A 26,908-nucleotide genomic window follows, 5' to 3' on the forward strand; every position below is an offset into this window, starting at 1 on the left:
TGGCTATTTTGACGTCACGATAGGTCCTGCTTCTCTGCTGGCAGTGCAGGTCACCGGGAGGATTCAGCGATCATCGGATGGAATAGCGGCAGGAGACAGAGTGCAGAAGGGATCGCGAGGACCGGTAAGTGTTATGGCAATGTTTATTAACTGTTTGTGTACATTTATAATGCATTTTTATGTGTTTGTGATTGCCTCCCATTATAGCCTATACGTTCGAGTTCGGTTCGTCGAACGTTCGACGAACCGAACTCGAACGGGACCCCCGTTCGGCGAACCGGCCTCGAGCCGAACCGGGACCGGTTCGCTCATCTCTAGCAGAGACCTTGATTCCAGCGATGTGTCACTTACTGGGCTGCTTAATGTAGTTTTGATAAAATCACTGATCAGCAGCAGATTATCATTACAGGGCTACTTGGTGTGCTACAGTTAGCCAAGCATATTCATGAGCTCTGTATAACTGCTAGTTTTTATCAAATGACAGCAAACAGCTCAGTAAGTGACACATCGCTGGAATCAGGGTCTCCCCTACTTTATGGTGCTCTCAGATGGGGGAGCAAAAACCTGGTGACAGATTTTCTTTAAGTGCCATTACTGTAAAGCGACGCTCCACCCATGCACTGAAAAGTAACTATCATTCACATTTGTTATATACAGTCAGCTTTCCTGCTGCTCTTTGGTGCCTCCTCCACACAGTGATTTTCTGGTCCTCCTACAATGTGGATGGTTGCCGCAGTGTCATGGGGAGAACAGGGGTAAGGCTGCTTTCACACTACGTCTTTTTAACATGCGTCCTGAACGTTTTTTTAACGCAAAAACGGATCCAGTGCAAATGCGTTTTCATTTCAATGCATTTGCAATGGACTCGCGTCAGCATGCGTTCACCTGTGTTTGCGTGCGTTATAGTGAGGATCCAGCGAGTTGCAGTTTTTTAACATCTTTCAAAAACGCTACATGTAGCGTTTTTGAGCTGCGTCCAAATACTACAAATTACTGGATCCTGACTAAACAGCACGCAAACGCATGTGAACGCTGGCGTGCTGATAGGCAGGATCCTGCATGCTCTACTGAGCATGCCCAGAAACCAGCCTCGTAATCAGTCCCTCTCTCTCCTCCCTCTCTGTCTCTCTCCCCCTCTCTCTCCTCCCTCTCTCTCTGTCTCTCCCCCTCCCTCTCCTCCACCTGAGAGCTGCGGACACTCGTAACCAAGGTAAACATCGGGCAACCGCGGTCTTAGTTACCCGATATTTACGTTGGTTACGTTGGTTATGTGTGCAGGGAGCCCGGCTCCTAGCAGCTGCAGACGCTCGTAACCAAAGTAAATATCGGGTATCCAAGCAAGTATACCCGATGTTTACCTTGGTTACGAACCTCCGCAGTTGTAAAAAGCCGGCTCCCAGTCTGGCACGTTTAGTTCCCCTCACTCCCGATCACATGACTCCAATGCCCGCCCCTAAACATCCAGTGACAGGATCCTGCAAAGTAACACATGCGTTTGCATGCGTTTTTTGCTGTAAAAGCAGGATCCGCTTTTGCAGCAAAAAAACGTTCAGGACGCATGGTGAAAAGACGTAGTGTGAAAGCAGCCTAAGTATGAAAAACACCTCCCCCACATTTCGTTTGCTATGGAGGTGTGGCTCAGACTTACCACGGCTCCCTATACAATTGCAGTGGCCATCTTGGATGCAGGAGGACAATAATGAGGGTCTCTGCTGATTAGGCAGCAGGAGGCAAACAGAGGGCACCAGGTCGGGTCGCGTACAGGACAAACAGTCACTTTTCAGCTCTAGGGAGGGGGATTACTTTAAAAGTAACCTGTAATATACTAAACATTAATGTTTCCATGTCAAAGGTTTTTACAGCCTTTAAGGCAGATCCGTGTGGTTATATATGCATGTATATTTTGGCCCACGAGAAGTTGACACCTCTGAAATGGAAATAATGATTTTTACATATGCTAGTAGTCACCTTTTTTTTTTTTATAAAATTTCACTAAGCTGCCATCTGCAATCTTCATTCCATTATTAATTGTCAGATATCTAGGCTATGTGCACATTTCCGTTCTTTATTATCAGTCACAATCCGCCGCTCTGATAAACAACGCGATCTGTTTGGCGGATTCTGTTGTTTCCCATAGACTTGTATGAGCGGCGGATTGTGACTGATGACCCTGCGTTGCATCCGCCGCGCAGCGCATCAGTCGTTTACTGACTGACCGTCGGGCGGGAGGGACGCAGCATGCAATGTTTTTTTGTTGCTGCAAAAAAACGCACCCCACAGGATTCCGTTGGAATCCGTCAGGAGGCATAATGTAAGGCCATGGTGCAGGATTCCGTTATCATGCGTCACGCAATGGATTCTAGTGCAGGAATCAGTCACGTTTTACTGAGCATGCCCAGCAGAACGTCCAAAATCATGTAAAATCAGTTCCTCTCTCCCAGCCCCCCCCCACACGCAGGTTGTAAACTGAAATGATCTCCCGGCGGCCGGCTTTTCATTTCGATCAGCTGATCGGCTTTTGAGAGCGATCAGCTGATCAACCGGCGGCCAGCTTTTCAGAGCGATCAGCTGATTGGCCTTTGAGAGCGATCAGCTGATTGGCCTTTGAGAGCGATCAGCTGATCACCCTTTGAGAGCGATCAGCTGATCACCCTTTGAGAGCGATCAGCTGATCACCCTTTGAGAGCGATCAGCTGATCACCCGGCGGCCAGCTTTTCAGAGCGATCAGCTGATCTCCCGGCGGCTGGCTTTTCATTGCGATCAGCTGATCGGCTTTTGAGAGCGATCAGCTGATCTCCCAGCGGCTAGCTTTTCAGAGAGATCAGCTGATCATTCTCTCTCTCTCAACGGAATCCGCTTTCTCATGACAAGAAATTCCATTTCTTGTCACCCATTACAACGCATCAGTCACAAGGGTTAAGCAATGCAGGTGACTGATACAAAAAAAAATGGAAATGTGAACATAGCCTTAGATGGAAGCTGTGTGTGTCCTGGGTGCTGCGGTCTTTATTTGCTTTCCTTTATCAGCACAGGTACAATACCAATGTATGTAAAGCGCTGTGGAATTAATGGCGCTATATAAGTGAATAGATATTATTATACTGCACTTTCCTGTTCATGTGCTTTTCTAGTGTCAATATTCTCTGCTCTCCATAAGACTTTACATACTTTCTCCTCTCTCCATTGCAGATCTCAACTCTGCTATCTTTTTAGGCTAGACTAACACATCCGTGTGCCGTGGTCTGAGTACAGACTGTTATACCCCGTTCAGCTTCAGGTCTCCTGACCCAAACTTGACAGCCCCATACATGCATATGATATGAGGCTATTTAGTTCTGGTGAAGAGGCTTGCGTCTTCTTCGTGCATTCACCCATGGATTTGTTTAGGAAGCAAATGAATAAGAAAAAAAAAGCAAAAGGTGAACCTAGAAATGAATGAATACATCAGTAATGGCAGATATCGCTGTGAAGTTAAGACTAAATGACATTAAACCACTAGAATTAAAATATTAAAACATTGGTATATACCCTGCTGCCAACAAACTAATTGCTCACATTACACTCCACTGGGTATCACATACAGTATATAGATATATATTATTTTTTTTAAGCCTCTCATTTTCACACATCACTGCCTCTAAAATGGGAAGAGAAACAGTTCCCTCTACTGTGAGCATCTGTACACGTCTACGGGGAGCGCTTTTCTGCACACGATATCCGTTATGACTGTACATTTATGCAAATCATTTGTCAGTGAGGTCTTCTTCAGAGAATATAAAGTCTGAAATAACACTCGTTCTAGGTATATAGCCGAACTGGGATAAAAAAAGCAGCCCAGACACAAACCCCACTATCCCACACACTATAAGACCCCCACCCCCGATCGGAGAATTGTGCTTTTTTATTTGTCATGCCCCCCACCACTCTCTTAATTGAGTTATTTGAAAAGCCACATGTGAATGGTGGCCGTGCGTATGATCGGCCACAGCTCCATTAACATATCGCTCTGTAGATGTCCAGTTCTTGGGATCATGGGGGTCCCAGTGGTCAGATCCAAACTTGAAATATCCCATTAAAACAGGTTTTCCAGGATTTTTTTTGTATTTGCCCAACCCAAAGGACTATAGAGAATAAAAAAACAATACCGACCCTCCTGAAGTCCAATGCCGCCTCTGTGACAACAGGACAAAGGTGGCATTGTGCAGTATACTATATATACATAGAGGACACGTATACACAGCTCCACAATTTATGCTACAAGCAATCATATACACAGCTACACTATATAATGTGCTAAAGAATATACAGTGGAACTGTGTATATACTGTATAGTGTAGAGATGTGACTGTGTAGATTCCACACTATATACACTGCACCATACTAGATAAACATTTCTACACGATATACTATATATGCACACAACTCTACATTATATGCTACATAAACACAGCACCATACTATATTATGCTGGATAAATCACATAGAATAGAACAAGACTGCTGTATACATAATATAGTGAGGCTGCTATATATACACAATCATCACAAAGGAGACACTGACTGTTGTATGTACATCACATAGGAGACTGCAGCATATACATTATATAAGAAACTGAGACAGTGGTATGTACATAGGAGACTGACTGTGGCATGTGCATTATATAGGAGGCTGCAGTATATATATTGGAGACTGCAACAGCTGAATATACATTATATAAGAGACTGCGACTGTTGCATTTACATCATATAGGAGGCTGAGATTGTGTATATGCAATGAAGGCTGCAGTATATAAATCATATAGAAGGCTGAGTTTGCGATATATATATTGGAGACTGACTATTCTATATACATTATATAGACTCCGACAGTGGTAATTACATCATATAGGAGGCTGAGAATGTGGTATATACATAGGAGACAGTGGAATATACATCATAAAATGGGCTGTGACGGGGCATATACATCATATAGGGGGCTGTGATTGCGGCATATATCATAGGGGGCTGTGACTGCTGCATATACATCATATAGGAAACTGTGACTGCTGCATATATATCATATAGGGGGCTGTGACTGCGGCATATATCATAGGGGGCTGTGACTGCTGCATATACATCATATAGGAAACTGTGACTGCTGCATATATATCATATAGGGGGCTGTGACTGCGGCATATATCATAGGGGGCTATAACTGCTGCATATATATCATATAGGGAACTTGACTGCTGCACATACATCATATACGGGGCTTTGACTGCTGTATATACATCATATAAGGGGTTGTGACTGCTGCATATACATCATATAAGGGGTTGTGACTGCTACAAATATTAATAAAAGGTTCCTTTTGGCCCTGACTCACTAAGATGATAGTTGAAACTAATTCAGAGCTGGGCGCGCAGAGGAGCAGATTCAGTGTGGATGCCAGGGACAGAACAGAATGCAAACTCTGCCCATAGAGAACACGTCATGATATGGGAGGTGGCTAATGGTAGACTTGCTATCATCTCTGCAGGCACCGTGAGTGAGAGTGAGTGCGCACCCTGCCTGCAAGCAGAGGTCTTAAAGGGCCGACTACAAAGCACTTTGTAGTGCAGTGCTGTGCCCATAAGGCATTTACCCGCTTGGGCAGATGGCCAGTCCGGGCCTGTATATAGCCTTATAGTGAGACACTTTACCTGTTCCAAGTCTTTCCAGAGGATTTTGCCTGAGTAGTACAGTAATGAGGTCCTGAGAATCACACGGAGGAGCTTCTTCTTTTTCTGGCCATATTATTTCATCTGTTACAAATAAAATGATAGGTGGTTAATAAGTGGATATAAATTCATAGTTTGAAGAGCTTTTATACGTAAATCAGGGGACATAAATCCTGCCAAAATTCACTATAGTCCTATTCATCAATGCAATAACTGGAAGAGATCACTGGGCAAATAGAGAGGTAAATGCCCAAAACATCCTTTACATTTGGCATTATGGTCAAGAAGTAACAATTGAATCAACCATTTCCTCCTCCATTTACATAATGTTTTTGTATTTGTCATTCATCCCCATAACCATCTTAGGGTACTTTCACACTTGCGTTGAACGGTATCCGTTGCATTGCGTTGTGTAACGGATGCAACGGATGTGTTGCATATAGTGACACAACGGATGCAACGGATGCTGCAAAACAACGCAATTCGTTTTGATTTTTTTTTTTTTTTTCCCGGTTTTACCAGCGGCAGACTATAGTGAACGATCAGCTGATTGCTCCCAGTAGCCGGCCGCCGGGTGATCAGCTGATCGCTCCCTGCAGCCGGCTGCCGGGTGATCAGCTGATCGCTCCCGGCCGCCGGGTGATCAGCTGATCGCTCCCTGCAGCCGGCCACCGGGTGATCAGCTGATCGCTGTCACTTGCCGGCGCCCGGGCATGCCGGCGGGCGGGCGCTCAGCTGAGCGCTGTGACTTGCCGGCGGCCGGGCATGCTGGTGGCCGGTCATTCAGCTGAGCGCTGTCGCTTGCCGACGGCCGGGCGCTCAGCTGAACGTTCGGCCACCGCGAGCCAAAATAAAGTTTGATTTATAAAAAAAAAAAAAAAAAAAAAAAAAAAAGAGCATGCGCAGTGAAATCCAGAGGATTCCGCTGCTCAAAATAACGTTACATGCTGCGTTCCTCCCGCTGGGCGGAAGCAACGGAGCGTCGCCCAGCGGAAGCAACGCAGCTCCTTTTGGTACAATCCGTCAACCATACAAGCCTATGGGAAACAGCGGAATCCGTTAACGGATTCCGCTGTTTCCCAAAAGGGCGGATTGTAACGGAAGGAAAATAACGCAAGTGTGAAAGTACCCTTAAAGTCTTGTTAAAAAAAAGTCCAAGTTCTGTCCAGAACTTAGGAACAGATCACTAATAACGGATCAAAGGGGTTTCCACACCCGACACCCACACCGATCCACTAAGAGCAGATCCTATGGCGGCTAGTAGTACATAATGTGACCGTTCTCAGATACTGTGTCTCAGATCATATTCACTTTAATGGGAGCTTAACTGCAGTACCCAGAGATGGCCACTACACAGTGTATGGAGCTGTCGTGTCCAGCGGCATTCACTGTGTACTGTCGACTGTCTTGGGATCTGCTGGTGTAAACGGTGGCAGTACTGGTTGTCGGACCCCCTATCCTGTCAGACATCCTTAGGACAAATTATACATATTATAGTCCTGGAAAAGTCCTTTAAGACCGTGCTATACTTTCATTCCAAACTATGAGACACAACTTTCAGCATAGTACAGGATGACAGATGGTTTAATACCAGCACTGTTCGATGTAGGCTCATCTTCGCCATGAACAAGACTTTTTTTCCATATTTTGGAATGTCTAACAGTGTAAGTTTTGTAAGTAATGGATGTACCCCAAAGGGGAAGTATATTATATTCGGCATGATTTTATTATAACCCTATAGATAGGGGAGTGGTAAATTTTCACTTCTGTTTTTAAAATACTGATCATCATCAATAGGAACACACTGGAGCTTGGCTGTCGACATCACACCATAGTTTGCCCTGCAGAAGTACTCATGACGGGGAGAACAATACACTACTTATTTAACAACTGCTCAGAGCTGTATAATTATTAGCGCACACAGGCGGACAACTGGTATATCAGAAGAAAGTGATCCGCTTCATTCCAAAACATCCTTTTTATTATACACAGAGGCTAGTTCATGATCCATATAATTAAAACCCACGGCTAATTCTTTCTAATTAGCGCAAGAAGTAAAATGTGCTTTCTGGCTGTTTACAAATACACAGCGGAAGGTTTCAAGACGTGGGGAAAAGAAAAGACACAGAATTCTGTGATTCTAAAAGAACAGTCCAGAAGACCACTGCGCAACCAGCTCTGTCCTCACCTATTGTACCACCACCCATTCCCTGTAGACTGTGAGCCCTCGCGGGCAGGGTCCTCTCTCCTCCTATACCAGTCTGTTTTGTACTGTTGATGATTGTTGTACGTATACCCTCTTTCACTTGTAAAGCGCATTGGAATAAATGGCGCTAAAATAATAAACAATAATAATAAATAATAATAATAACAAACCCTGCACCAAAGCCCCTTGACCCCAAGAGGAAATGACGGACCCATCAATACAGAACATATTCATCTCCACTTGTGAGTATAACCATAAAGATGACAATGATATCAGCAATAAAGTCAAGTTAGGCTGGTTTCACACTACGTTTATTTAACATGCGTCAGGAACGTTTTTTTGCTGCAAAAGCGTATCCTGCTTTTACAGCAAAAAACGCATGCAAACGCATCTGTTATTTTGCAGGATCCTGTCACTGGATGTTTAGGGGCGGGCATTGGAGTTATGTGATCGGGAGTGAGGGGAACTAGACTGGGAGCCGGCTTCTGACAGCTGCAGACGCTGGTAACCAAGGTAAACATCGGGCTTGGATACCCGATATTTATCTTGGTTACGAGTGTCTGCAGCTGCTAGGAGCAGGGCTGTCTGCACACGTAACCAACGTAAACATCGGGTAACTAAGAGAAGTGGTTACCCGATATTTACCTTGGTTACGAGTGTCCGCAGCTCTCAGGTGGGAGAGAGAGGGAGGGGAGGAAGGGGGAAAGACAGAGATAGAGAGAGAGAGGGTGAGGGAGGGAGGAGGAGAGAGAGACAGATCACGCGAGACTGGTTCTGTGCATGCTCAGTAGAGCAAGCAGGATCCTGCCTATCAGCATGCCAGCGTTCACCTGCGTTTGCGTGCTGTTTAGTCAGGATCCGGTGACATGCAGTATTTGGACGCAGCTCAAAAACGCTACAAGTAGCGTTTTTGAAAGATGTTAAAAAACTGCAAGTTGCTGGATCCTCACTATAACGCACGCAAACGCAGGTGAACGCATGTTAACGCGAGTCCATTGCAAATGCATTGAAATGAAAACGCATTTGCACTGGATCCGTTTTTCCGCTAAAAAAACGTTATGGACGGATGTTAAATAAACGTACTGTGAAACCAGCCTTAGTTGTGAAGTAACCCAGAGGTATCAGACTTTGGGGCAGAGGATGAGCTACAATACAGGTCCTACATCTCCAGGTTTTCTGCTCCCATGTCCCACTTCTATTCCGAGAGTTTTTCCTGGTCTGTTCCCCTTCCCCATTTTATTTGGCTGTCTCCAACATGTCTATCAACAGTTATTGCAAAATCACAGTTCACCAATGTAGTATACTACATTAGCCCAATAGTTTTTACATTTGTACCCAGGTTAGCACTGTTGCTTTGCAGATCTGAGGTCCTGGGTTCAAATCCCACCAAACACATCTGCAAGGAGTTTGTATGTTCTCCCCATGTTTGTTTGGGTTTCCTCTGGTACTCTGGTTCCCTCCCCCCCCCCCCCCCCCCACACTCCAAAGATATACTGATAGGGAATTTAGATTGTGAGGCTCAATGGGGACAGAGATGTTGATGATGATGATAGGGCACGTAGTTGACATCTTCTTAATCAAGAAAGCATAAAAACCACCCTACCATGTTAAAGTATACCCAAATTAAGATGGTTCCCAATCTAGTGATTTTCAGCGCTATTTGATGATAGGCCTTAAAATAGATTAGGCTAGAGCAGGAGCAGAGCCTGACTGTGTTTTATACCTGCATGTAGAAAACTGAGTAATAAAGGTCAACAAGTGAAAGAGAGTGGCCACAACCACAAATGTAGGGAGTACAAAAGCTGAAACAAGACCAAAAACAATGCACCGCACACCTGTAAAAGTGTAATAATCCTCCAGGATTGCCCTGTATTTAGCTCCATCCATCTTCCCATCAACTGACCAGCTTCCCCATCCCTGCTTAAGAAAAGCAACACCACAGCATGATGATGCCACCACCATGTTTGATGGTGGGGATGGGATTTTCCAGGTAATGTGCAGTGTTAGTTTTTTACCACACATAGCGTTTTGCTTTTAGGCCAAAAAGGTTTTGACCAAAAAAAGTCAAGTACGTACACAGTTTTGTTTTTTTTTCTACATGTTCTACCACTATGTAGTTACTGCTGTTAATGGCCACAATGTATATCTGCACCTATATATTACACTTCTACTAACAGGTGTGCTGGCTCTCGTTTTATATTTTGTTATCACCACCTTTGACCTGGTCCATGCCACTCACTTTCCTTTCCATTACTCACAGATTTTTTGCCAACATGTGGGGAGGTCAAGGATTCCCATCATCAATTAAGAAAAATTAAAGTCAACCTGTGCCCATTCTCCTCTTTTAGTGGACCCCATGTATCCGTATAGACAGACTGTATGCGGCATATGTATTTAAGACTTAGTACTGTTGTGTGTCATCAGAATACTACCTGGCAGCCTTTTCACCTGGTACATGTGCACCAATCTCTCCTGATATGTCTTGCTCAACATCAATATGGACAGGTCAGTTTGGTTCTGCTAATTTCTATAGTGGCGGCAGACATATCTAATCATCAGGTGTGTATTAGCGCTCAATTTCAGTAACACGATTTGATTAGATCATTTGCAATACCAAACTTTCGGATGATTTTGGGGGACAGTTGACCAATATACCATACATATTCCATACATGGAGAAAATGGCGAAATCAAGAAGGGAGGAAATATGATAAATGTAGAACACTCTACAAAGCTTGAAAAATGTCAATCTGCTTGCAGTACTATTATATTTTGTTATTTGCATTACATCTTTTTTAATAAGAAATCTGAATATTATGCTAAAATGCCTTCCGCTCATATGCACAATTTCCTTGCGGGGGCGGCTATCACAGTTAGTAAAGGGCTCAAGCACTATAATGCAAAACAGCCAGAGTGCTAACTTGGATGCCGTATGTAAGCTTAGGTTAAAGAGGACCAACCACCAGGATTTTCCTATGTAAACTAAAGTCAGTGCTATACTGGCACTCTCTTGCTAATTCTATACATACCTTTAGTTGTGAGATCGGATGTACAGTTTCTGTTTGCTCAGGTGAGTGCCACGCAACTGTAATGGCGTAGACAGGGGCATTATTACTCATTGAGGAGTGCCCTCAGGGGGCATTATTACTTGTTATGGGAGCACACAGGCATTATTACTTTTTAAGGGGCACTCAAGACAATATTACTTGAGATGGTCCAGGCATTATTACTTGTTTAGGAGGTACTTATCACTTTTTAAAGCGCACCAACCACCAGGATTTTCATATATAAACTAAAGCCAGTGCTATACTGGCGCTATCATACTGATTCCATACATACCTGTAGTTGTGAGATCGCATGTATAGTTTATGAAATACAGGCAAGTAAAGCTTGTGCAATGCATTGTTATTTGATTGATAGGTGCTGCAGAATATTCAATTGGTAGGTTGGGTTTTTCTAGTTATTCCCACCCCTGCCTGTCCTTACTCCCTCTGTGTCTCTTATTACAGGTGGAGGAAGGAAAGAGTAAGCACAGCCAGACAGGGGCAGGAATAATTAGCAAACCCGACCCACCTATTAGATATTCTGCAGCACCTATCAATCAAATAACAGTGCACTTCACAAACTTTATTTGTCTGTATTTCAGAAACTATACATCCGATCTCACAACTAAAGGTATGTATAGAATCAGCATGATAGCGCCAGTATAGCACAGGCCTTAGTTTATATAGGAAAATTCTGGTGGTTGGTCCTCTTTAAACAATGTGGAGAGCACATTCCTGTATGAGGACGGACCCTTCAGCCAGATCAGTGTGCGGATGTGTCTTGCTTTTAATTAAAACAGGTTGATTCCCCGAGCGCCTGGGACCTTAGATTATACCCTCTTAAACATATCATTTCATGGAGGAAAAATTTCAAGTTCAGTGCAAAGACATAAGAGCAGCGAAGAGAGTTGATAGATTTACATATTGTTGTGTATACTTCTGCGCTACATTATGCAGAATAAATGTCATTATGATCATAGTGCTGGCATAACCTTAGCCTTTTAATGCATCAGGGAAATTTGTGGAAACAGCAGGTAGGGAAATAAGGGATTTTGTTTAATTATCATTTAGTTTTGCCACAAGCTGTGTAATGGTACTCGGGGTCAGCCTGCGGGTTCACACCGGAAAGGTTATTGAATTTTAAATGAAAGAAGAACAGCTGTTATATAAATAACATTACCTTGTAATAACCCTCAGTGAACTCATTAACAATCTGTGAATTCTCTTTGTTTGCTTTCTGCCCTGCATTATTTACTATCAGAGCCCCCCAGTCGGTCACATTACAGCTTATTTGGCTATTTGTTTTTGTTGCGTAGACAGCACTTGGTGATTGCGATCCAATAGCGAGCCAGGCGGCTACAACTCCTTAACCGGTGTTGGCTCTGTCTTACTATTTGCAAAATAATGAACTTGTTTTGTAAGCCATAGACCAATTATGCTCAGAGACAACACATTCAATTATAAAATTAGCGGTAGAGGGGAGCGGATTATTTTCTATATCACATCACTAGAACTGGCTAATTGGGTAATGTACTGATAAAATGGATAACGCCGTTAGTGCAGCGCTGGAAACCCCTATCTTATAAAACACAACTGCTGGATTAAATAGAAATGAACTGCTACAACATTAGCGAATGATTCCAGATCGGTACATATTCGCCAATTTGTGCTTACCCAGGGCAATGTGCTGCCGAGAACAAAGATCTTTTAGGAACACCAGGAGATCATTTCACCCAATAATAGAGGGCTTTGCTCGATCATCGGGTGAATAGCAGCCAGTTACTGTCACACGGAGTTTTACAGAAAACTCGCCGATTGTCACGACAGCGTCAGGCCTTGTTCACACTGTAGAGTCTGACACACTGTCTGATGGTTTCTCTGATGTTTCTGATCAATTCAGGCAGACCCGGGCGTTGACCTACTGACTGCTCATTCATAGACAGGCTAGCCAGAGTTAACCTCGGCTAGCCTGCTCTCTAGGCTTTTTTGATCACATATTGTAAGGAAGCAAATTACATCTTCTATTTTTAGGCTGGAGGAAATAGTCAACTTACGCCAAATATAGCTTATGCTGTATTGGTCTGTGAGTTGCTGGAGAAAGAGTTGCTTTATGCTTGTTGTGGAGTCTACTCGTCGTCTTTTTGTTTCCACCCTGCTCTTGTTGTACACGTAATCTCTTAGTCGTGTGTGTGTGTGTGTGTGTGTGTGTGTGTGTATACACACACTATGTGACAGAGTTTTGGTTTAACCTGTTTGTCTATTTCTGTGTAGGGGAAGGGGTACAAGATCAGGGCTTGTCAGATGTAAGGCCAGGAGGGAGACTCGGACATCCCCACCATTAGGGGTATTTCTGAGAATAAGGATAGCACTGCACCCCCTGGTCTAAGGGTCAGCTTAGAGGCCCCACTGTCAAGCTATTCTCATAGTCCCTCATGACAGTTACACTGCCAGATTATCTGGAAACAAGAAACTAAGAAATCTACTTCTGTGTGCACTACAAAAGGCACCTATATGCAGATAAAAAGAAACTGAACAATAATATGACATCGTAAACTGCTTTATTCCCACAGAGGCTAAAATTACCAACTCAAATCCATGAAAGGTAACCTCAACAACCAATTAAAATGAAGGCGTAAAGTGATTATTAAAGGGACTCGGTCAGCAGGTTATTGCTATGTAATCTGAGGACAGCATGAGGTATGGACTGAAACACTGACTTCAGTGATGCGTTACTTATTAGGCTGGGTGCTGTTTTGCTTGTTTGTTTGTTTTTTTTAACTATGTACCAAAAAAGTCTCGGACCAGCCCTATAAGTCAACCCTAAACATTCTAGAACATAATTTATTAGATTTTTTTGTGAATTTAATAGAGAAAAATCATGCTATGTTTTTATGCCATTTACTAATCCCCATAAATAATTTGATCACTGTGTTATGCAGGGCTCTACAATTACATGTCTGTTATTTGCTGATTCGTGGTGATAGTTTATTAAAAACCGCATTAAAAATGTCATTATTGTAAAAAAAAAAAAAAAAATATTATATATATATATATATATATATATACATACATATATATACACACACCGTATTTTTCGGACTATAAGACGCACCGGACTATAAGACGCACCCTGGTTTTAGAGGAGGAAAATAGGAAAATAAAACTTTAAGCAAAAAAATGTGGTCATGACACACTGTTATGGGGCGAGGATTTGCTGCTGACACTGTTATGGGGGTAATGTCCCCAAATTCTCTACTAAGGTACCCCATCCTGGTAATGATCCTCCCTGCCTTGTATATGATCCTGCTATAAACCCCCATCCTGTTCATATACCAGCATCCTGCTCACATTCCCCATCCTGTTCCTATACCCCCATCCTGTTCATATACCCCCATCCTGTTCATATACCCCCATCCTGCTCATGTACTCCCATCCTGTTCATATACCCCCATCCTGTTCATATTCCCCCATCCTGTTCATATACCAGCCATCCATCCTGCTCATATACTCCCATCCTGTTCATATACCCCCCATCCTGTTCATATACCCCCCATCCTGTTCATATACCCCCCATCCATCCTGCTCATATACCCCCATCCTGTTTATATACCCCCCATCCATCCTGCTCATATACTCCCACCTCTGCACCACTGACGTGTGTGTGTGTGTGTGTGTGTGTGTGTGTGTGTGTGTGTGTGTGTGTGTGTGTGGAGCCGTTCCCCTGCAGCACACGATGTCTTCCTGTCTGTGCCGATCAGATGACCGGCACAGACAGGAAGGCATCGCGTGCTGCGGGGGAACGGCTCCACACACGGGGACGGGTGAGTGTACTGATTCACTGCACCCCATGCTGATTATGACGCACGGAGGGCACTGAATACAGCCGCATATGATCACTCCAGGCTGTAATTGCCAGGGGTGATCATGTGGACCGGCTCTTTACTATGCGCGTCCCCGCTCGTCCTCCCGCCCACCTGTCAGCGCTGGCTTCTGCGCTGAGAAATGGGCGGGAGGATGGGCGTGCATATGTAATGAGCGGGCACACGTGGTCACAGCAGGCTGCTACAGTCTGCTCGTGCCCCCGATGACTCGCTCCACCGCAGCACCTCATTCCCCGCAGCCACAGTCAGACCATAAGACGCACCCCCAACTTTCCCCCAAGATTTGGGGGAAAAAAAGTGCGTCTTATGGTCCGAAAAATACGATTATATATATATATATATATATATATATATATTATATATATATATATATATATATATATATTACACATATACACACACAGTATACTGTGTATATATATATATATATGTTATTTTATGGAAAGAAAAAAAAATCTCTATGTATCATGGCTCGCATGTTTAGCTCCTGCCTGCAACTGTAGAGGTTGTCAGTTTCGGATACAGGGACACTTAAATTACAAAACACCTAAATAACATTTTTGCAATAAGAAATTGACATTTGTGCAATTTTTTTTAGTTATTATTTTATAAGAACAAAACAATCTTGATTATTTCTTTATCTCTATATTACAGGTACATATAAATACACTTATATACAGATGCATCTCTATGTACCTGTATTATCTGCTTTTGGCTTCACTGGCTCAAAAAAAGTTCAGGATTACCAAACTCTCCTATGTCTCAGTCTGGCCTGTGGCTCATCGATAGAGCTGCTGCTTACAGACAAGGAGTCTTAAGAAGAGAATTGTGTATTTAATTTACACACTATATAGATATAATCAGTACAGTACATTTTTATAACGTGAAGACCGCCAACACCACCCATGCACTTAAGCTTAACTTTTCACTTACCACTGATAACCTGACCAAACAAGTCCTCTGGGGTATCCCCAAAGAAGGGGACACATCCAACCAAGAATTCATACAAGATGATCCCCATCGCCCACCAGTCAACTGGCTTCCCATAACCTTGTCTCAAAATCACTTCTGGGGCAATGTATTCAGGTGTTCCACAAACCTAAAAAACAATTGATGAAATATAAGACAATCAATAACACTAAAGTGAACAATGACAAACCTAAAAAGAAGACAAAACACAAAGGAAAGAAAAACAGTAAAATCATTCTGTCATCATTTTTCTTCAAAACCATTTTTCTTCAGTGTCCTTTCAGGCTGGCAATTTTTGGATGCTGCCATAATGAGAAATTGCTTAGGAACCACTTTGTCTTCAGGCCTTTAACAGGGACTAGTCTATGTTCAGTAACTAGATCCATCAGGGACTCCATTCCTACCATAAACATCTACATTATTTATGCAACAAATAATGGTATAATTTGAGCACTGGATAGGTGAAATTTGCAACCCATGTCCTATAAAGATCAGCTACAAAAACTAAGAATGTTTAGATTGCAAAAGAGAAGGCTGAGAGGAGACTTAAAAGGGTGGTTCACTACTCTGCAATAGTGGCTACATCCCTTTAAAACTGATAGGGAAGGCTTTTGTCAAATACCCTGTTCAGTCAATTCTGCCTGAGCGGCACAATTGCGGTCCACGCAACCCCATGAAGTGACCCCTGAGATCCGGTGATGTCACATCAACTTCCAGTTGACTTGACATCACCGAGCCCGGCCCCAGTCTCCCTGAGTGACTGGGCTGTGGGCGGAATTTCACTGCGCATCACAGCCCAGCGTCACAGCCCAGCATGTCACGCACTATCCTTTGCTGCAGAGCGCCGCAAGCAGGAGCGATGCTGGGCTGTGACGAACGGTGAAACTTCGCCCACAGCCCAGTCACTCAGGTAGACTGGGACTGGGCTTGGTGATGTCGGGTCAACTAGCAACTTTGTGTCTCAGAGATCACTGAGCCTTCGGGTCACTTCATGGGAATGAGTGGACCGCAATAGCACCGCTCAGAGGCAGAATTGGCTGAACGGGGTATTTAGAAAAAGCCTTCCCTATCAGTTTTACAGAGATGTGGCCACAATTGCAGAGTAGTGGACCACCTCTTTAATAGTGGTCTACAAATATCTGAAAGGTAGTCACCGTGCAGAGAGAACTACCCCATTCTCATTAGCACAAGGAAATACAAGCAGCAATGGGATGAAATTAAAAAGAAGGAGATTCAGATTAGACATTAAAAACATTCTGACAGTGAGGGGAGTCAGAGAGTGGAACAGGCGGTGGTGAGGTCTAAATCAATGGAAATCTTCAAGTGTAAGCTGGAAAAAATATATAACTGGGATGATTCAGGAAATACTGCACTCGCAGGTGGTTGGACCCAATGGCCCTTGAGGTCCTTTCCAACTCTACCATTGTAGAATTTTTTAATTCTAAATCTGATCCGGAACATCCACCTAAAATTGGAAATTCAATTTGCTTTGAAAATAATACTCCCCTCACTCCGGCTCTCACCAGTCCAGCCGTGCAGCCTCTCTCCACTCCAGATTTTAGTTGGACTAGGTAGGGACTATGATTAATGCAACGTCATTACATTTTGAGGCCTAGTCTGCGTGGAACGGCCAAAGTTGTTGGCAGGCCTCTGGAGAATGTGAGGGAAGACCATAACAGAAAGGGGCTGCGTAGCTGGATAAACGATGGCTGGTATAACACTAGAAGTCCCAGAGACGGGTCATTTAACATTTCTACCTTTGGAACCCAGAGATGGGTCGAATGACCTGAAGGATTTTAGCTAACTTACTATAATCACCGTCTTTTGTTCTGTAATTAAGGCAATTACTGTCGCACCACAGGAGGTTGTTGTTTTCCATTGAGTTTAGCGATTTAGCTTCTAGTTAGTTCTGTTCAGTTTATTGTATTGTCATTTGACCCTCTTCCGGGACTTCAGGGGGGAGCTCAACATTTCTGGGACTTATAGTGATAAGGGGAGTAGAATTATTAAAAAAATATATATGTGACCCCCGTTACCAGCTGTTTAGAATCCAGCAAAATATATCTAGGAACATTAGGAAAGTGTAAATTAATTTGATTAATTTAGAATCTATTGTATAGAATACATATTTCAGTGTTATGTGGCAGTAGTATTTGGACACTGTATGGAGATGTTATTTTGCTGGTATTTCATAGGTAATGAATCACAGTATCGTGTGGACATTGCTTTTGAGTATTTTTGGCATTGCATGGCACCATGTGGGTATAAAAGTGCAAGTTTATTTTTATTATTTTTATTAGTCCATATCACAGGGCTAGATTGCTATTAAAGGGGAACAAAGCTATATATCTTAACTAGAAATATTTGTGCCAAGAACATGAGGCACCGTCTACCTTACGAGTGATGGATGAGACACAGCTGCTTAATTACCGCCAACACTCGCCACCGCTACAGAAACTTAGACATAAGCCGAGCAGCTTAAAACTAATAAACATCAATTTTCTGTATATGTTCACAACAGTTTTATATCCCCCTGCCACAAGCACCGGGGATAAAAACAGAAGGGTAAGAAATCCTGCTGGTAATTCGTTTGACATATTGTGTATATTTAAGCCAAAACGAAAAATTACATATCTTCATGTTAAAAAGTATTAAATGAAGAACAATGAACCAAACCATTTATATTGCAGGAGGAAAGTGAAGGAAACAAATATTCAGCCAAGATATTGTTCAGATGGATTCTCCCTCCCCAAGTCACTTTAGAATAAACAGATTGTGGACAATCGGTAATGAGGCGTGAAGAAAAAAGGAAATGGACCACGGCTAAGATTTTAGCACCTTTAATTGTACAATGCATCATAAGCCCCAAAGTAGTCTATAGAGATTCACAGACTTCCCTTAGTGTCTTATTCCGCTGTCTTAAATATTACGACAGTACGATCGGATTCTTGGGTAGACAACCAAGAAAGTTAATTAGGCAGAATCATAAGGAATGTGGATATTCGCTTTCTGTCATATATTACTTTCTGGTGATAAGGAAATGTAGAAAATTGCATTAAAGAATTTTTAACATAAACATTTTAGGACATTTTGAGTTAATAGATAGACCTGTCACCTGGTCAAAAGTCTTAGAAAAAATGGTAAGCACATGGAAAATTGAGAAAATAAGATGCTAGCAAAGAGGGTTCTTAGGCCCTTACTATTCTAAAGTCCGAAAAATTGCAGCACACCTGTTATGCAGATGCAGAAAAATAGATTTATTTACAGTGACTGGAGAACACAGTGAGAACAGTGTGTGTATATCAAGGATGACAAAAATTTCTGATGTTTAGACCTAACCGGTCTTACTCATATGGTCGCGCCATAGGTTGAGAATAATGGGAGTATACGTATACAGATACAATCACTATGAAAAAAACCTCAAGGCCAAGGCAGAAGTTATTCACAAAATGGCAAGCTGTGTTTACCAGAAGGTAAGTATATAGTTAATTGTAACCATCCAGATAGGTGGCGGTGGTCAAAGGTAGTATACAGCGCCTGTAAATAGAGAGACACTGTGTGTCAGAGCCAGACCGAATATGTAATATCCCTTACATTTTTGGGGTTCTGTGATATGGGCAATAATACACTTTAAAGTAACAGGGAATAGTTGTACCAGTGGACTCCATGTGGTCAGGTGGGCGCAGATGCCTGGTGGATAGCTGGATTGTCTGAATGGCTGGATGGACAAGCCTACAACCTGCCGTAACCCTCAGTCTGATACAGTGCCGCACAATCAGCTCTACCCTCACCTACTGTATCCTCACCTATCCCTTGTAGACTGTGAGCCTCCGCGGGCAGGGTCCTCTCTCCTCCTGTACCTGTCTGTGTCTTGTACTGTTTATGATTACTGTACCTGTCTCTATTATGTATACCTCTTTCACATGTAAAGCGCCATGGAATTGATGGCGCTATAATAATAAATAATAATAATAATAATAATAATAATAATAATAATAATGGAGACACAGATTATTTACATTAAACATAAATGAATAAAAAATAGAAGTTAAGCTGACCTGCTTGTCCAGGAACTCTCGGGCGTCCTTCTCAATGTGACCTTCATAAAGGTTGGTCGTCATGCTCATAAGACCCACTTTGGAAAGTCCGAAATCTGTAAGCTTAATATGTCCCATTGAGGTTACCAGCAAGCTGTAAACCAAAGAGATACATCAGCTTCTAAACCAATAAACCATATCTCAAAAAAGTGTGATTTTATTTCCGGAGTATCAAAAAAAAAAACAGCTCTAGGTACAGTGTGAACAATAAAAGTCCTAAAAACATATAGTATGCCGGACTGTCTGTAGACGTTCCCTCTGAATTGTAAAGTACTGAATATGCTAATATATAATATATATATATTATATTAATATTATTTGGTTAAGAAAACCTGTATCAAGATGGAGCATGTCTGCTCTTCAGCGGTTATCATCCCTTTTGGGTTAGAACCTACGGCGAGCTTGTCAAGCATCTTATCAGATTAAATGCTAAATACTTTTGACAAGTTGTGGACTGCCCGGATTAGTTACTGAGAAAACACTGTCAATTCAATGCAGACTGACTGCAATGTCTCAGATGTAGAGGCAGCGCTACTGGTGACTTAGTTGGTTATTTTAATGAAGAATAAGAAGACTATTACAGGAATGTTTCCATCTCGTAAGCTTGTTAGTTGAAGGAGTAAGATGGTTAAGACTGTTATAGTCCCTGGGGATGCGGTGGAGGGTGCTGTGTATGGACTGTAAAGTTGTTATAGTCGTATCATCAATCATAGATGTGACAACTTATTAGTTTTTGGTTGCACATTTATCGCAAGAATGTCCTGACCAAATTGCTCAACCACAACACATCATCAGTTCAACACTGTGGAAGATGTACTTTGTCAAACACAGTCCCATTATAAATCTACATTTTTATTGGTTGGGGCTCATCCTTTTTAGGGCACATACCGTGTACTAGACAAAGGCCTTTTCTATGGAGAGATAATAGATTGATCATTTGTATGGAAGTTTGTTCCTGATCATTGCTCGGTAAACATTTGATGGGATCCAAATCCTAGTGATAATTCATTTCTTTACCCTTGATTGCACCTTTTATGAAGACATAACAATTTTTGTCTGCTTCACAGTCCTTTGTGTAAAACGCGGATTAGTTTGTGACTATAATTGTGTAACAGGAAAAGAGCAAATCTCCCATAAAACCCCCCCCAAGATGATTGTAATATATAAAGCTTAGTAAAAGAGCACTAGATCATTGATCAGCACTTGCTACAATTTACATTCCTATATACAAGGAACTTTAGTCTGGTCTCATACGTTGCGGTTATAATGAACATTTGTTTCAAAAATTGCAAGAAAAACATTGCTGTTTTACCATGACTGTAGAACAAAAATGAATCACCGCCATAATGTGTGAATGATGTGTTTGATAGCTGTTGGCTCAATCGTTCGTCTGACAGCCGTCTCAGCCAACTATCCCAAATACAGGATGGGATCGGCCAAGTGAGCACTCCTGTGTGTGTTCTTTTTGAGAAAGCAATCGGATGCTACATTGGCAGGTGGGTTGTCTCAGGAAAAACAGCATGATAGTCAGTCTGAAATCAGACATGCGGAATCGATATCTCTCCCAACTATCAGTTAGCCGGTGACCCCATAGACATTACACTGGCGGCTGAAACCATGTATATTAGTAGGTTCAGTTGCATTACTCTAATGTATGTGGGGAACTTAATGTTACCGCTACATCTTATATAGCCATCCGCCAATGCGAAGTCAACTGACAGCTATCTCTCTATAAACATAAATGACTGTCTTGACTGAGGCTTGACCGAGGATTCATGTTTTCAATGCACAGTGGAATAAAAAGCGTATCCAGTTGAAGAACAACGAGATCAGATTTTCAAATTGCCCAATTGTTCTTTCCTGTGACAAGAGTTGGGTCCTCCCACCCCCAGTATACATTTTGTGATTGGTAGGTTTAGCAGTTTTTAACCTAAAGTGTATGGGGGTCTTTAGGTATAGGGTCTGGATACACATCATAAAACAAGGGACTGATTATATTTACCTTCCAAAGTACCAAGAATTTTCCAAAAACCACTACCGCACCTACGCAAATTACAATATTAATTACAATGTTTATGAAGAGCTTATTTTCAAGAAAACCATCTATAACTAGTTAGGAAACCACCTAAAAGTCCTTTGATTCAAGTACTCAAGCAGCTTCACTGCCCAAATGAATTGCTGTCAACGACACAACAATTCGTTCTGCACGCTTTTTCTTCCGTTTACATGGAACAATTACCGGCACAGTATGTGACCAAATGATCATTAGTGCAATTGGTTTGTTGCATACAGTCTCATTATTGTCTGCAGTTCATTCTCGGCATAAAAGATGTGATCTAAAAAACAGACAAGCACTTATTTGTTCCATTGGAGGAAGAGTTTACAAAGAGCAATGGACGGGAACAAAACAGTGGTATGAACGCTAATCGGTGTAAGCATTGGCTAATATAAGGGTGATGTCATTGTGACTCCAGACTCTATTCACACTGCAGAGTCTGGCAGGCAACCTGATTCTTCTTAGTTGCTCAGGTAGAGTCAGGTGTAGAGATGAGCGAACCGGTCCCGGTTCGGCTCGAGGCGGTTCGCCGAACGGGGGGTCTGGCTCGAGTTCGGCTCGTCGAACGTTCGACGAACCGAACTCGAGCCCATAGGAAACAATGGCAGGCAATCACAAACACAGTAAAACACCTAGAAAACACCCTCAAAGGTGTCCAAAAGGTGACAAACAACTCACAACACAACACAAACACATGGGAAAGTGACAAGGACATGTACTCATGCGAAAACAAAACAGCTGGACAAGGAAAAAGAGGAGGACACACAGATATAGGCATGGCACGCCCTTCTAAAGTCATGTAAAACACCGCAAGGTGACTCCAAGCGGAGTCTCCCTTTTTTCCAAAAATTGGGCCCCACACACCCACCCCTTCAGTGGCAGCAGTTGTGCCCCAGTTGTACACTTCACAGCTAGATTTGCATCAAGCACATTCAAAAATACGCCATTCTTATCCGTCCCCAGGATGACACCGGGGTAGGTAGCAAAGTCTTTCCTGATCCCAGCTCTGTTCATCTTGGCTTCTTTTAAAAACACAGCAAGCAAGGGTTACTCCAAGCGGAGTCTCCCTTTTTTCCAAAAATTGGGCCACACAGACACCCACCCCATCAGTGGCAGCACTTGGGCCCTAGTTGCAAACAGGATGTTTTGATTTGCATCAAGCACATTCAAAAATACGCTATTCTTAGCCGTCCCCAGGATGACACCGGGGTAGGTAGCAAAGTCTTTCCTGATCCCAGCTCTGTTCATCTTGGCTTCTTTTAAAAACACAGCAAGCAAGGGTTACTCCAAGCGGAGTCTCCCTTTTTTCCAAAAATTGGGCCACACAGACACCCACCCCATCAGTGGCAGCACTTGGGCCCTAGTTGCAAACAGGATGTTTTGATTTGCATCAAGCACATTCAAAAATACGCTATTCTTAGCCGTCCCCAGGATGACACCGGGGTAGGTAGCAAAGTCTTTCCTGATCCCAGCTCTGTTCATCTTGGCTTCTTTTAAAAACACAGCAAGCAAGGGTTACTCCAAGCGGAGTCTCCCTTTTTTCCAAAAATTGGGCCACACAGACACCCACCCCATCAGTGGCAGCAGTTGTGCCCCAGTTGTACACTTCACAGCTAGATTTGCATCAAGCACATTCAAAAATACGCCATTCTTATCCGTCCCCAGGATGACACCGGGGTAGGTAGCAAAGTCTTTCCTGATCCCAGCTCTGTTCATCTTGGCTTCTTTTAAAAACACAGCAAGCAAGGGTTACTCCAAGCGGAGTCTCCCTTTTTTCCAAAAATTGGGCCACACAGACACCCACCCCATCAGTGGCAGCACTTGGGCCCTAGTTGCAAACAGGATGTTTTGATTTGCATCAAGCACATTCAAAAATACGCTATTCTTAGCCGTCCCCAGGATGACACTGGGGTAGGTAGCAAAGTCTTTGCTGACCCATGACTTGTTCATCTTGGCTTCTTTTAAAAACAATGTAAGCAAGGGTTACTCCAAGCGGAGTCTCCCCTTTTTTCCAAAAATTGGGCCCCACACACACCCACCCATTCAGTGGCAGCAGTTGTGCCCCAGTTGTACACTTCACAGCTAGATTTGCATCAAGCACATTCAAAAATACGCCATTCTTATCCGTCCCCAGGATGACACCGGGGTAGGTAGCAAAGTCTTTCCTGATCCCAGCTCTGTTCATCTTGGCTTCTTTTAAAAACACAGCAAGCAAGGGTTACTCCAAGCGGAGTCTCCCTTTTTTCCAAAAATTGGGCCACACAGACACCCACCACATCAGTGGCAGCACTTGGGCCCTAGTTGCAAACAGGATGTTTTGATTTGCATCAAGCACATTCAAAAATACGCTATTCTTAGCCGTCCCCAGGATGACACCGGGGTAGGTAGCAAAGTCTTTCCTGATCCCAGCTCTGTTCATCTTGGCTTCTTTTAAAAACACAGCAAGCAAGGGTTACTCCAAGCGGAGTCTCCCTTTTTTCCAAAAATTGGGCCACACAGACACCCACCCCATCAGTGGCAGCACTTGGGCCCTAGTTGCAAACAGGATGTTTTGATTTGCATCAAGCACATTCAAAAATACGCTATTCTTAGCCGTCCCCAGGATGACACCGGGGTAGGTAGCAAAGTCTTTCCTGATCCCAGCTCTGTTCATCTTGGCTTCTTTTAAAAACACAGCAAGCAAGGGTTACTCCAAGCGGAGTCTCCCTTTTTTCCAAAAATTGGGCCACACAGACACCCACCCCATCAGTGGCAGCACTTGGGCCCTAGTTGCAAACAGGATGTTTTGATTTGCATCAAGCACATTCAAAAATACGCTATTCTTAGCCGTCCCCAGGATGACACCGGGGTAGGTAGCAAAGTCTTTCCTGATCCCAGCTCTGTTCATCTTGGCTTCTTTTAAAAACACAGCAAGCAAGGGTTACTCCAAGCGGAGTCTCCCTTTTTTCCAAAAATTGGGCCACACAGACACCCACCCCATCAGTGGCAGCACTTGGGCCCTAGTTGCAAACAGGATGTTTTGATTTGCATCAAGCACATTCAAAAATACGCTATTCTTAGCCGTCCCCAGGATGACACCGGGGTAGGTAGCAAAGTCTTTCCTGATCCCAGCTCTGTTCATCTTGGCTTCTTTTAAAAACACAGCAAGCAAGGGTTACTCCAAGCGGAGTCTCCCTTTTTTCCAAAAATTGGGCCACACAGACACCCACCCCATCAGTGGCAGCAGTTGTGCCCCAGTTGTACACTTCACAGCTAGATTTGCATCAAGCACATTCAAAAATACGCCATTCTTATCCGTCCCCAGGATGACACCGGGGTAGGTAGCAAAGTCTTTCCTGATCCCAGCTCTGTTCATCTTGGCTTCTTTTAAAAACACAGCAAGCAAGGGTTACTCCAAGCGGAGTCTCCCTTTTTTCCAAAAATTGGGCCACACAGACACCCACCCCATCAGTGGCAGCACTTGGGCCCTAGTTGCAAACAGGATGTTTTGATTTGCATCAAGCACATTCAAAAATACGCTATTCTTAGCCGTCCCCAGGATGACACTGGGGTAGGTAGCAAAGTCTTTGCTGACCCATGACTTGTTCATCTTGGCTTCTTTTAAAAACAATGTAAGCAAGGGTTACTCCAAGCGGAGTCTCCCCTTTTTTCCAAAAATTGGGCCCCACACACACCCACCCATTCAGTGGCAGCAGTTGTGCCCCAGTTGTACACTTCACAGCTAGATTTGCATCAAGCACATTCAAAAATACGCCATTCTTATCCGTCCCCAGGATGACACCGGGGTAGGTAGCAAAGTCTTTCCTGATCCCAGCTCTGTTCATCTTGGCTTCTTTTAAAAACACAGCAAGCAAGGGTTACTCCAAGCGGAGTCTCCCTTTTTTCCAAAAATTGGGCCACACAGACACCCACCACATCAGTGGCAGCACTTGGGCCCTAGTTGCAAACAGGATGTTTTGATTTGCATCAAGCACATTCAAAAATACGCTATTCTTAGCCGTCCCCAGGATGACACCGGGGTAGGTAGCAAAGTCTTTCCTGATCCCAGCTCTGTTCATCTTGGCTTCTTTTAAAAACACAGCAAGCAAGGGTTACTCCAAGCGGAGTCTCCCTTTTTTCCAAAAATTGGGCCACACAGACACCCACCCCATCAGTGGCAGCACTTGGGCCCTAGTTGCAAACAGGATGTTTTGATTTGCATCAAGCACATTCAAAAATACGCTATTCTTAGCCGTCCCCAGGATGACACCGGGGTAGGTAGCAAAGTCTTTCCTGATCCCAGCTCTGTTCATCTTGGCTTCTTTTAAAAACACAGCAAGCAAGGGTTACTCCAAGCGGAGTCTCCCTTTTTTCCAAAAATTGGGCCACACAGACACCCACCCCATCAGTGGCAGCACTTGGGCCCTAGTTGCAAACAGGATGTTTTGATTTGCATCAAGCACATTCAAAAATACGCTATTCTTAGCCGTCCCCAGGATGACACTGGGGTAGGTAGCAAAGTCTTTGCTGACCCATGACTTGTTCATCTTGGCTTCTTTTAAAAACAATGTAAGCAAGGGTTACTCCAAGCGGAGTCTCCCCTTTTTTCCAAAAATTGGGCCCCACACACACCCACCCATTCAGTGGCAGCAGTTGTGCCCCAGTTGTACACTTCACAGCTAGATTTGCATCAAGCACATTCAAAAATACGCCATTCTTATCCGTCCCCAGGATGACACCGGGGTAGGTAGCAAAGTCTTTCCTGATCCCAGCTCTGTTCATCTTGGCTTCTTTTAAAAACACAGCAAGCAAGGGTTACTCCAAGCGGAGTCTCCCTTTTTTCCAAAAATTGGGCCACACAGACACCCACCCCATCAGTGGCAGCACTTGGGCCCTAGTTGCAAACAGGATGTTTTGATTTGCATCAAGCACATTCAAAAATACGCTATTCTTAGCCGTCCCCAGGATGACACTGGGG

The 26,908-nt window shown here is 43.4% G+C and overlaps 1 protein-coding gene across 10 annotated transcripts in view; it reads right to left on the bottom strand.

Moving 5' to 3' along the window:
* The window catches only part of MAST4 (microtubule associated serine/threonine kinase family member 4), a 775,598-nt gene that overhangs the window by 37,192 nt on the left and 711,498 nt on the right, over positions 1–26,908 (bottom strand). For all 10 annotated transcript variants that reach the window (XM_075325968.1, XM_075325950.1, XM_075325959.1 and 7 more), the window contains 3 exons: positions 19,857–19,989; positions 15,763–15,928; positions 5,682–5,783 (listed from right to left, as the gene is read on the bottom strand). In XM_075325968.1, the coding sequence (XP_075182083.1) occupies positions 5,682–5,783; positions 15,763–15,928; positions 19,857–19,989 (401 nt within the window). The remainder of the gene's footprint in view (positions 1–5,681; positions 5,784–15,762; positions 15,929–19,856; positions 19,990–26,908) is intronic.

The sequence above is a fragment of the Anomaloglossus baeobatrachus genome, chromosome 1, assembly GCF_048569485.1.
Source record: "Anomaloglossus baeobatrachus isolate aAnoBae1 chromosome 1, aAnoBae1.hap1, whole genome shotgun sequence".
Lineage (NCBI taxonomy): Eukaryota > Metazoa > Chordata > Amphibia > Anura > Aromobatidae > Anomaloglossus > Anomaloglossus baeobatrachus.